The 13238-nt window shown below is 41.4% G+C and overlaps 1 protein-coding gene across 2 annotated transcripts in view; it reads right to left on the bottom strand.

Annotated features, from left to right (window-relative positions):
• Window positions 1–9642, bottom strand: part of PRDM2 (PR/SET domain 2) — a 64029-nt gene extending 54387 nt beyond the window's left edge. For both annotated transcript variants that reach the window (XM_083876922.1, XM_083876923.1), the window contains exons 1-2: window positions 9575–9642; window positions 2533–2606 (exon numbers count right to left, since the gene is read on the bottom strand). In XM_083876922.1, coding sequence (XP_083733048.1) covers window positions 2533–2541 — 9 coding nt within the window. In that variant the 5' untranslated portion in view covers window positions 2542–2606; window positions 9575–9642. The remainder of the gene's footprint in view (window positions 1–2532; window positions 2607–9574) is intronic.
• Window positions 9643–13238: the final 3596 nt, after the last annotated feature.

Genomic DNA, 13238 nt, shown 5'->3' with positions numbered 1-13238 from the left:
AGTTAATGAGGCAGTTGGGGAAGGGTAGTTGTGAAAGCAGACAGGTCTCTCCTTGTCCAGGCACCCGGCTTAGCTACCCCTCTTTGCACACGATTTGTGTGCTGGAAAATTAAAGATGTATTGGAAGTATTTGAAATAATCATTGAAAAATTCAGAAGGAATGGGAGGAGGAAGTTTCAGTACAAGTGTCCTCTGTTCCTGTACTCCTCAGCACTTTTTCAGTAACTGCCCATGCTGTTTTCCCAGTAGAACCCAAATTCTTCCTATTGTCTTACTGCAGTCTGAGATAATGCTACCAATCAAACCCCATGTCTGCTTGGGGTTTTTAAAATAAATTATTCAGCTATTCTGATGAATTAATTTACACATTAGAGGAGGATCTCCTTTAAAAAGAGGACACATACTGCCTCTCCTGAGACAGCAATCTTCCAAAAAACTCAAAAACATGAACTCCAACAACAAATGGGGTTTTTCTAATCCTTCTTCTCCTTAGAACAAGAAGGCTATATCAAAGAATTTAAAAAAAGGTTTTCCTTCACTGCTTCAAGATTTCAGTGGGATAAACCACAAAGCTAAGAGTCTTTTCACATAAACCAAACCAACACCAGCCCAGTTAGTATCATGGTCACCAAAGTCACACCAAAAGCAGAGACAAGCAGAATGAAAGAAATATGAGAACAAACCACCTGAAAGATGTTTGGCATCAGGCAAAAACATTTCTTAATACAGACCTGGCACTACAACTTGTCAACAGTGAATGAAATGACAAGGGCACTGCAAGAAAAAAACACCACAGGGTTGATGCTAAATACACACTTAATATGAATGGTCAGTGAACAATTAAAAGCCATAAGGGCTCCATGTGCTTTGGGAACCAAAGGTGAAAGCCACAAACATCAAGGAGGTCCCTAAACTGCTGTAAGAATTCCCTGAGGAAGGGTCACCTCACCATTTAATTGTAAGATGACACACTTCACAGCATGGCATAAATGAGACCAGAATCCCCATAAGAAAGATGAGGACTTTTGATACAGCACAGAAATCTGATTTAATTCTAGAAACAAACTGGGGTGTAGGAACACAACAAGAGACAGGACACGAGGGGACATGGACACACATATGGGAAGGAAGCAGTCAATAGTAACAATTACAGATTAGGATCTACAGTTTTCAGAATTTTAGCAGAATCCAAAGCTTATTGGAATGACTAATAAGGCAAGATTGTTCCTCAAGCAGGCAGAGCAATATTCTGCTGGCTTCATGCCACTGAGTGCATCAAAACAAATCTTACAGCTGAAAAAATTTCAATTCTCAAATCCGGAGCAGCAGTTAACCCTGCTCCCCAAAATAGACCATTAATGCAAGTGTGCTAATGCAAATGTAATTTCTATTTTATATATATAATTAATATTTTTCTACAGACATAATACAAGTATATTTTTTCACAATACATATTTCAATGCTCTGATAGAGATTATATTTTGCTTTTCACCCTTTTAATACATACAAAATATATTGAAGACTTTTTACTTTAAAGCAGAGAAAAAAGGCAACAGGAAATATCCCACCAACCCACTCCATGCTGTAATTACTTACGTATATACCTCTATGACTTCACAGAAAACACACTTCAGCAAATGCTAACTGTACTCAGGCCTGCTGCTGATCAAATAAGGATAATAAAAACACAAAGGCTTTGACGTGTACAAAGCATTTTATACAACTGTGTACTGTGTGTGTTTCTGCCTCAAAAACCTTCTGTTCATGACTGACTTTTTGAGCAAAGCAAAAATGACTTTCCTATGGTCACATCCCCATGCCAAAGGGGCTTGGTAAGATCAGCCAGAGAGAGAGGACGACTTGGGAGAAAAATTTAAAGCTACATGTACTTTTTCTATATCTCTGAGTAACACGACTGTGTGTGACAGACAAACTGATGGACAATTCCTACTTGCATAAACAAATGCAGGAAAAAAAATGCTGCACAGTTGGTGCTGGTTAGAACAACTACCTCCTGTCAGGACACTCGTGACTCCACACAGCAAAGTGCAGCTCCACAAAGGAAATGTGCTCTCCCAGTTTCCTACTTGGTTCCAGGAGAAACACTTCAGATCCAAGAAAAGTGTGACATTTCCCAATCAATCAGTTTGTGGCAGATTGTTTACTGCACATTTGAAAAATGAATGTGATTATAAAAGGATTTGAAAAAAATGGAAGCCTTCAATTTTCAAACCACTTTTATATGGAACTGAATTATTACGCAGAGCTTCAGGAGGAAATAGAATTTTCTGGAGAGGTGTTCTTAGAAGAGGTGCCAGGAGTGATAACTCACACACTGCTAAAGGGAATGCATAAAAACCTCAAATCCATGAAATAACAGACATCTCACAAGCATACACACTGTAGAACAGATGATTATGAAATTTAATGAGACCCAGGATTTTAAAGAACATTTTTTAGTGGATGATTTACTTTTTTTATTAACAATTAACTGTTGTAAGTATTTTGATAAAGTCTTACATTTTTACTCACCTGATTCATTTTGAATTCCTGTTGTGCTCTGGAAAGATGCACACAACAAAGAAACTCCTTTGATTACATGAACCCTAAAAAGAAAAACAGACAATTGTAATATGTATCTATGTACAAATTTACATTGAACTGAAAATACACACAGAGCTGTAGCTTCTCTTCCTAAATCATCTGCAGAAAAGGAGCATTTTGCTTTAGAAAAAATCTGCTCCAAGCCACAGTTGTTATTACAGCTCAAATGTGTCTGAATAATCTCAAGATGGATATCTAGCATTAATCTTTTTCCTGGTTTAAATGATATAACAGATGTGCTCAGGTAAGACTGTTCCACTTGTTTTTTGAAGTAAGTTAGTTTGCTCAAGACTGAGTACCTTTAAGAACTTTAGAAGTCAGATCTCTTTAGAATTTTATATCAAAGCATTATGGAATGCTTTACGTGGTTGTCAAATTTAAAAAATGCATGTATTGAGTCTCTATATTCTATATTAGAAACAGGAAAATATTCCTTAAATTGAACTGCATTGAGGTATTTTATTACACTAAGGCATTTTACATTCCTTTTTAATAAAAGCCTGAGATTTCAAAAGGTATCTGCAAAAATTCCTAGTTCAAGTAGGCATCAAATTTGGAAACTCACGACTTGATGGAAAACTAATCAGAATGATGCCATATCCAAGGGTTGAGATCAACTCACTTCTTGTCTTTGTTAATGTATACAAAACAGCTTTTTTGAAAAGTAAGACCAAAACACTTTTAATCCCATTGTCATACAGAATTTTCAATAAATTAACATCCCCCGTTTTTAAAAGTGAACTGGTCCCTCTTCACTTAAAGCACTTTATCCAAGTACTGCTATTTCTTCCCTGTCTTTAGTTTTCCTACTGTAACAATGATCAACTGAATTTTTACTAAGTATTCTGAATAAGTACTAACACTTAATTTAGAATAAGTTCAAGCAAAACCTACTCCAAATAAATTTCACATAATCCCGCACATCTTTGTACTGAAAGAATTCTTAATGCTGTGCAAAAGTGACAACACAGCCAAGCATCATTCAAATGTTACACTGCTTAAGAATCTGTAAGAAAAGGAAAAATGTCTTTGGAAATTATATTTATGTTTATTGTATACAGCTCTTCCAGGATTAATTCCTTTTGTCCTGGTGTTTCAATACTATGTGAGCATTTAAATAAAGAGCTGAAACATCTGTATTTCAGTTCCAGTTTTGCAAATGATTCTGTGGGATTTGAAGTTTGCCAGCAAAGCCCAGTTACGGGATAAGGAGCTCCATCTGAACAGCTTGTACACATCCAAAGAAAAGCTCTTGGAATCCATTATTACTAATTTCCTAACTGATTTCAGTATTGGAGTCAGTATAAATGTCTGTACTTAAGCTGAACATCAGGGAAAAACCCAGCAATGTTCATTGTTCCCTAGAACAAAACCCATGCAACATCATTTTATAAAGGAAATAATTTGCTTAGCAAGAGAGGCGTCAAATAATTTCCTAGTATGAAACCACACTTACTTTCAGTATCAAATGTCTCATTTTTCTATACTGTTAGAATATTTTTATACAATTACTCTCATAAAGCCAAGAAAAGCCAGAAGCTGTTATGGACAGAGGAGGCTGAGGAGCACCAGGCTGTGGCTGGCAGAGTTTATGTTGTTACTGTCTCCACCTGCCTGTTTCTGCCTTTTCTCCTCCCTCTCACTGAAGATCATCATCCCTCCATTCTCAGTTGTTCACAGGATCATTTTTGATCACAAATCTGGAAAGGAGTCCAGGAAACCCAGTGCAGGAGCTGCCTGTGTTACAGTGGTGACTGACAGTCCTCTGGCACCTCATCTCCCACACTGACACGGCCCAAAACTCCACATACACACACAATGAGGATTTAAAGCTCTTACAGAAGCAAACATTCAACACCATCACTATCCACCACTAAATGTGTACAACTTGAGAGAAGTAAATAGCAATAAAGTGATGGGCTGTAGAATTAAAGTAAAGTCAAATCGAAAATTTCCTCTAAGCTGAATTTTCTTAGCCCAGTTATTAAATAAATTACTCAAAAAATCTGAAAAGCAGACAAAATCTTCTTACTTTGTCTCATTTGAGCAGTAAAAATACACTTTTCTTCTTTTTCATATGCTTATTCAAAAATACTTTGCTTAGAATAAATAGTTAACAAAGAATTTTCAAAACAAAAATAATGGTATTTTTGCAAAATTTGTAAGTATTTTATTCAACTTTTATACAACTGGTTGTATCCAAATCTCTCCATGGTATTTCTTAGGAGATGACAACACATCTTAATAAACTGATGTAGTTAAACATCCACACAACACAGATTCCTAACAGACTGTACTACTCTATATTCTTTCAACTACCAATTATCAGATAAACCACTTGAGCATAAAACAAAATTAGGTGAGAAATTAAATTTGTAGTAAACCAAAAGCTTTAACAAGTATTTTTAAAGCCACCAATTTAAAATACCCACTTCATATTAAAATTTCATATCTGCAGTTCTGCATTTTTTTTCCCTTCTTCCACATTACTCATTTTGTTAACAGTGAACTCAACTACGTGGAAAGCAAGATCAACTGCTCTGGAAAATAAATAAAATTAATCCTGTACAGAGTCTTGTGTGCAGCCACCAGTTTCCCTTCTACCTAAAATGAAACATTGTAAGAAGAGAAGTAACAGAAGTAACAGTAAACTCAGGGTTTAACTTTTGGTACACAAAGTTCAACGAACTCCAGAAAATATGAAACGAGTTCTACAACGTGAGTTTCCAGTACCAACAAGGTCTTTGCTCTCATCACTGCAAGCAGGAACAAGCTCTGACTCCACACACCAGTGAATTCCCAGTTCAGGTCCTACGTAGGATTTCCAGAGAAGTCCCAAAGAAAACTCCCATGCTGCTGTCAGTGTCCCCAGGGGAATCCGGCATCTATTAAAGGCACAATGATGGCCCCGTTAAATCACTTTTAAAGTGATTTAGCAACAGTCAACAACTGCATTAGTGCTTTGAAATAGTCACTCAGCAGCTCCACCAAATACAGGTAACAATTATTTTCATCCAACCTTTCCTCCAAACTCAACAGCAACAAAACCTATTAAAGCCCTGAATATTGTTAATAACATTTACCACAGTGAACTTCAGCCATTCACTGACAGCCCTAAGAAAAGAAAAATGAAGGTTCTATCCCAAAAGTGAACCACACACACCAGAAACCTGAATTTTCAAAATTAATCCTCAGAAAACATTGCCAGGTCATATTGATTTTAAACTACCACTTACTGCTCTATCTCATGAGTACAAAAATACTACACACTTACTGCAGGCATTAAAGCATCTGGTGAACAAAGAAGAGAAAGAAGCTCTACCACACCATCTTATCTTAGAGTTTCAGAAAAATTTCTTTTTCTGAAAGGCTCAGTTTTAGGCAACAAATTAGATTTATTCACATAAGAATATACAAGGCATTTGTATTTAAGGAAACACTGTGGTCTCTAAAACAAAATGCTTAAAGCAGGAAGTATTTTGACATTATTTCTGAATCTGTGGTTCAGAATTTTAAATATTCCCTTAGAAAACCCAAAACTCATTAGGAATAAAGTCTGCAAACAAAAGCAAGTCATTTTATTCAAAACCAGCATTGCAGATCATCCCTTTCCAACCCAATCAGACAGAAACAGACTAGTAAGCATTCCTAGGTTTTCCTAAGTAGACTATCTTCTGCTTTTATAAGCCATATCTATAATTTCTGTATCTAGGGGCTTTTTTAAAATCCCAGAATCAAAAAGCCTTTTGAAAGAGAACACTGCCTCCAATTCAGAGGAAGGAAAAGCCAGGCATGAGAGTATCAATCCTATTTTGGAAGCTGAAAATGGGACATGCATTACGTCACTGCTCCAGTAAAAACACGTTCATTAGAGAACCAGGAACAACTCGCAAGTCTCCACGGCCTGTGGCCTGTTCTCCTAATGACCGTGGCTCAGGCTGGGATCCTGCACAGCCCCTGCCTTTGTTTTACTTTCTAACTGCAGCACATGGCCATTCTTTAAACACCAGAACATCTACATGTTGTCAATTCAATACTGAAATACTCTCATCCACGAATTTTCCGTGCATTAGGTAAAATCAAGCTTGCCAATTTAAAAAAATAAAGTTCACATTAACTCTAAAAGATTAAAACGTGATAGGGCATCCTGATTCTACCAACAGCCACTTAAATACAAAAACATTTTCAGTTACTCAAAGCTGCCTGAATAAGAGCAGAGAAAAAACAGGCAATGATTTTCTCAGCACTAATATCTATTACCTATTGTCCAGTAAGAAAAAGGGCTTTGCTTACTGCCACGTAACCAAATAAACTGTTACACCTCAGGAAGGTTTATAAGGTAACCAAGATAATGAGCCAAGAAATCACCAGCACAACACAAACCCCAAGTTTAGTAATTAAACAGCAACTAGTCAAGAGAAGTCAACAGAAAATAACAAGTCTCTAACAAGGGCAAATATGCAGAAATGCCATTCCAATATTCAGATACGAGTCCACTTTAATTTGACTCACAAATGCAGTAAAACCCAACAAAAATTTTCTCAGATAAGTACACTGCTGATTTACTATTACGTGAAAAAGCTGATTTCAATAATTTCTTTTTACAACACAGGACTCATCCTCCCACTTTTGACTACAGCATGTTTTATACACAGGCAGAGAAGAAATATTTTTCAGCTTATTCTCAGTGGAGAAAAACACATTGGTAAAAGAAATTCTGTCATTTCGGGGGTTAAGGATCACATCTGCCTTTTCCATGCAAACAAGTTCAACAGCAAAGATATTACAGTATTTTAAACAGGTTTGCCAAGGCAGGAGTATATTAGTGTTCATCTCTAAACATCTCTGAATTTCTGTTTCCAACAGAGAGAAACCCAGTAAGTAGCATCTCCCTTTTATACACTTTATATTACTTGTTTATCCCTAAGGATCAAGACTTTTATGTGCAACAGTGAGATGGAGACATCACTGCACTGCAGAATGGATTTACAGAGCCATTTCAGTTCTTTCAGAAAAAGACTTTCTGCTTTACTTCTCTTCCATTCTCAAGCAAAATTTCAATAGTAAAAAATGGATGTGTTATACTAATGCATGGAAGTGCTGGAACACTCTTCCCCACCTTCCAGGCTGTGCTGGTAAAAAACTGCTCTTTGGATTCCCATAAAACAGGCACCAACTCAGGAATCCCCAAACACCATCCTCATCATGGCATTTCTAGCAAAGATATTGTATCCAAAGGATGATCTGCCCTTTGATTAACATAACTAGGGGTTCACTCTAAGTGCCACTTATTTTTATGTCTGTGCTATGGACTGGAGGCACTGCTGTCCCAGCAAATCCTGGGAGCCACATCCTTGAAAACCAGCAGGTACCTCCACAGGTCCTCACTGCTGTCTCTGCAAGTCCAAAAGCTCTTTTGTTTCTTAAAAGTCACTCCCTCATCTACCTGTGATGCAGATCTCCAGCTGAAAAGTGCCAATGCTCTCACTGATCCACCACTATGCTTTTCTGCAGTTGGAAGAGCTGGAAATCTCTACACCAAGGAAAGCAGCCCTGAATTCTTTAACATGCCCATCATTTTTATTGCAATGTTGTGTCAGAAGGCAACAATACAGAATCATGGAATGGCTTGGGCTCAAAGAGACCTTAAAGCCCATCCAGTCCCACCCCCTGCCATGGGCAGGGACACTTTCCACTGTCCCAGGTTGCTCCAAGCCTTGTCCAACCCAGTCTTAGGCACTTCCAGGGATCCAGGGGCAGCCACAGAGTCTCTGGGTACCCTGTGCCAGGGCCTCTCCACCCTCATGGGAAATAATTTCTTCCATATACCCAACCCAAACTTTCCTTCTTTCCGTTTGAAACCATTACCTCTTGTCCCATCACTACAGTTCCTGGTGAGGAGCATAATTACAAGCCATGCTGCTGTACATCCCTAATTACCCTAATCTATTTACTATATTTGAATAAACTGGAAAAGAATTTGCATCCAAATAACACACCCGAAGTCCAGAACAGCAAACTGGGGCAGCATGAGGAGCACAAGCAGCCCTGCTGTTCTCTAGAGCTGTCCACTGCTGCTCACTCAAATGTGAAATAAGAAAAATAATTCTCTTGCCACTGAATGATCATTGAGCAGCCATATCACCTTCTCTTCCTTCCTCAACAGCTGAAAACAACTTAAAGTTTTTTTTTACTGCTTCAGGATGGAAATTCTGCAGCTCTATATGAATTTGAAACCACTGGAAACTTCACTGAACACTTCAGCTACCTGTCCACGAGATGGTTATCAGCAATGCTCTGCAGGCTGCTCGGGCTTTAAATAAAAAATGCACTTAAAATACATCTCTTGAGCTTTTCTAAAGGTCTCACATAAATATTTTCCATCTCACCCCAAACATTCCCCCCCGCGAGGTACCACTGTACCATCATGAATTATTCTCCGACTTAGGAGAATAACTCCCAGATGGGAATTTCCAGCGAAGGAACCAACTCTGGAGTTGATTTCTCCAATCCCTGCTCGCTCAGCCCGGCAGGACGTGCCCCGCAGGAGCCTCGGGGCCTGCCGAGTGCCACAACTTCTGCGGACAGTTTGAGAGAGCGGAGTTCTCCCAGCACCGGGCTGGCAGCGGCGGGAGCCAGCCGACGCTTCCCCGGCAGCATTTTTAAGATTTAAAAAAATAACTGAAAGAGCCGCCCAGGGGATGGAGCATCTTCCTCCAACCGGCCTCTCTGCCATCCCCCGCCCTCGCGTCCCCTCCTCGCGTCCCCTCCCCGCGGGCTCCCCGGTCCCGGCGGGCACAGGTCCCGCACCTGCCGCCGCTGCCCTCACGCCCCCGGCCGCCGCCTCCCCGCCGAGCCCGGGGCGGCTCCGCACCCCCAGCAGCCCCCGCGGGCCCCGCTCCCCGCGCCGCCGGCCCTGCCCCGGCCCGCCCGGCCCGTCCCGGCCGCGCCCCGCGGTCCCGCCGCTCACCCGGCCCCGCTGGCGGCGGAGCGGCCTCAGCGCCGGCACCGACCGGGCGCCATCTTGTCTCCGGCCTCGGAAGTGACGTTGGGGGGAGGCCGCGGGCAGGGCCCGCCGCGGGACCCCCGGGCCCCTTCCTGCTCCTCTTCGCCTTCATCAGCTTCATCATCCTCATCCCCAACAGCCCCTTCCTGCCCCTCATTGGCCTCATCGGCCTGATCCCCACAGCCCCTTCCTGCCCCTCATCGGCTCCATCGTCCTCATCCTCAACAGCCCCTTCCTGCCCCTCATCGGCTCCATCGCCTTCATCATCCTCATCCCTAACAGCCCCTTCCTGCCCCTCATCGGCTTCGTTATCTTCATCCCCAACAGTCCCTTCCTGCCCCTCATCGCCCTCATCCCCCTCATCCGCACAGCCCCTTCCTGCCCCTCATCCGCTCCATCGTCCTCATTGGCTTCATCATCCTCATCCCCACAGCCCCTTCCTGCCCCTCATCGCCCTCATCGCCTTCATTGTCCTCATCCCCAACAGCCCTTTCCTGCCCCTCATCGCCCTCATCAGCTTCATTGTTCTCATCCCCAACAGCCCCTTCGTGCCCCTCATCACCCTCATTGTCCTCATCTCCATCAGCCCCCTCCTGCCCCTCATGGCCTTCGTGTCCCTCATTGTCCTCATCGTCCTCATCCCCAACAGCCCCCTCCTGCCCCTCATCGCCTTCATCACCCTCATTGTCCTCATCATCCTCATCCCCAAGAGCCCCTTCCTGCTCCTCATCACCATCATGCCCGTCATTGGCCTCATCGGCTTCATTGTCCTCACCCTCCTCATCACCCTCATCCCCCAACAGCCCTTCCTGCCCCTCATCATCCTCATTGCCTTCATCATCCTTATCCCCCCTCATCACCCTGTCCCCAACAACCCCTTCCTGCCCATCATTGCCTTTGTCCCCCTCATCGCCCTCATCCCTAATGCCTCTTTCTTGCCCCTCATCATCTTCACCACCCTCATTGCTCTCATCCCCAACAGCTCCTTCCTGCCCTTCTTCAGCTTCATCCCCACCAGCCCCTTTTGCCTTCAGCCTCTCCGTTGCCTTCATGCCCAACATCCACAAGAGCCCCATCATCACCTTCATTCCATTTGTTCCCTTCACCACCTTCATTCCATCCATTCCCTTCACCCCCTTCCTCCCCCTCTTCACCCTTATCCCCATATCCCTTTCACCCCCTTCATTGCCTTCATCCCCAACACCACCTTCCTCCCATTCATACCTTTCATTCCCTTCATCCCTTTTCACACCCTTCACCCTCTTTTCCCCCTTTATCCCCTCCATGCCCTGAGTCCCCCTCAGATCACACAAGCCCCAGTCACCTCCATCCACCACCCTCTGCCAGACAATCAACAGGTTCTCCAAGCCCTCTTTCCTATTTATTTTTAAAAGTCTTTTCCATCTTTTTGTAGCAAAGCAGCTCCACAGGGTTCTCATCTGTGACTGAAAACAAACAAACAAAAAAGCTAGCAAGGTGGCTGAGGGGAAATGATTTGGGGCAGTGAGGTGATATAGGGACTGATCCTCACAGCTCTGAGGGGCCCAGGCTGTTCCTGGGTTGGGACCCATTTGTGCTGCACATAAATTGCACTGTTCCATCTAAACCAAGTTTTTCTCACTGCAATTTCTGATCAAGTACCTCAGAGGAAAAAAAAAAACAAAAACAACCTCCATAATCACCTGCTGGGAGATGTCTTTATTTGTACTGCAGGACACAACAGTGTCTCTGCCCATAATTTCTCTCTCCTCTGAATGTTCTATTCATAATGCAGTCAAAGATGTATTCCTCCCAGGCTAGGACTGTATTTTACCTGGAATTGGTAAGAATTTGCCATTTTCTCACAGGAAAATCCCTGACTTAAATCCATAGGACATTAATACAGCTACAGACAAGAGTAAGGTCAGAAATGTTTTACATTTATTTGATATGTACATCAATGAGTAACATTAAAACTGTCAGTAGGGCTGGACACAAAAAGTACTCAAATAATATCAGAGCAGAGGAATCCCATTCCATTCCATGAAGCTGGAAGATTTCCTCAGCAAGTAGCCAAGCAAATCACCTGTCTGCCCACTCTTATCAAAGCAAAGCTTTTTTAAAACAATCCACCATATTACCAAATACCACAGCTACAAACATAACCTTTCATACATCTGGAAGACACACACACTGCCAGGGAGTTTGAACATCTCTGCAGTGATGGTTGGCTTTGGCAAACAACAGCAGGACTGAAAAATAACAGGACACAGTGATTTTTCCACCTGGAGCACTCAGGATGCCTTTATATTACAAAATGTTGTGTAGCTGCACCATAACCAGTTTTGAAGCCTCTAATTTCAGTAGTAAGAAAATCTCAAATATGTGTAAACTACTTTTATTAGACTAAATTAATTCTAATTTAGCTGTATTAACATTTAAATTTATAAGTAAGCTAGACGAGTTACACCTGTGTAAGTTTGGGGGTTATTTTAAGAAAAATCAAGGTTCCCATTTAACATGTTAGAGCCCTATATCAGTAACAGAAAAATTTAAAACATAGAAAATATTACATACCAAACAAGCTAGAATATGAACTTTTTTACCTTCAAGTTTAAGATTTCCCAAAATTATCACAAGTAACAGAAGTGGTAACTTTTGTCCAGCTGTGTGTACAAGTCATTCTTATTTCCCTGCATTTATACTGAGAATATCTACCATCTGGTGGTGTTCCAGGGGACCTGCACTTTTCCCATTTTCAGTTGTCAGAGTAGCCTACAAATCTTTATTTGATTAAAGTTCTGAACATTTAATTTTTTACATTCTGAAAGTATCAATATTTCTGCTGTTGTGCTCTCTGAAATGATGAATAAGCTTTTCTGGTTACTTGGAGGTGTGTAAGCACACAGGACAGACAAATACTAGCAAAAACCTCTTTGTAAATCTTGGGTGTCTGAATATATTCAGGGTGACTGAAAAGGTGACTTGTGGGTTAGAGAGAATTATCTTCATGTGTATGAAAATCTTAATGAGCCACAGCAGGAAAAAACATTTCTAGAAAAGATTTTTTTAATCAGAAGTTCTAAAGTAGCCTTGAAAGTAGGTGGACTCCAGTGATACCAGTATGGCCAGTTCTTCTCTTGTTAAATGGGACAAAGTGTCTTTTATCATAACTTTGTGTGCTGTGCTGGTTTGTCCTTATAAACATAGAAGACAACGAGCTGAATGTTGTGGCTCTGGGAAAGACTGAACTGCTCAGGTTATTGGTTATTAACAGCTCTGAATTTAAGCAATATTAGCATCTTTTCTTAGAAGTGTAGTTTTGGAAAATAAAGAATCAACTGAACTGCTAAGATATTTTAGGAAGTTATTCTCAAAATGTCCTGGGGAATGGGAGTCTTAAGACTCAAGCATTAAATATTCCTGCTCCTTTCCCTTCCTGCTGGTTTAGGTGAGCTCTTCTGACCTCAAGGTCTTTCACAGTCCTCATTTCTGCTTTCTATAGCCAGCCCCAGCAGCAGGTTTTGTTACAATAATCGAATTTTTCACAGCTTAAAGCAATGCCCAAGCTTTCACATGACTCAAGTGTCTCATGGTTTGGTTGTCACTCTTGTCTGTGTTGTCACTCATGGGTTACATTGTACAAAAG

Source organism: Zosterops lateralis (assembly GCF_965231275.1).
Source record: "Zosterops lateralis genome assembly, chromosome: 22".
Taxonomy (NCBI): Eukaryota; Metazoa; Chordata; class Aves; order Passeriformes; family Zosteropidae; genus Zosterops; species Zosterops lateralis.
This window is presented reverse-complemented; position numbering and strand designations above follow the sequence as displayed.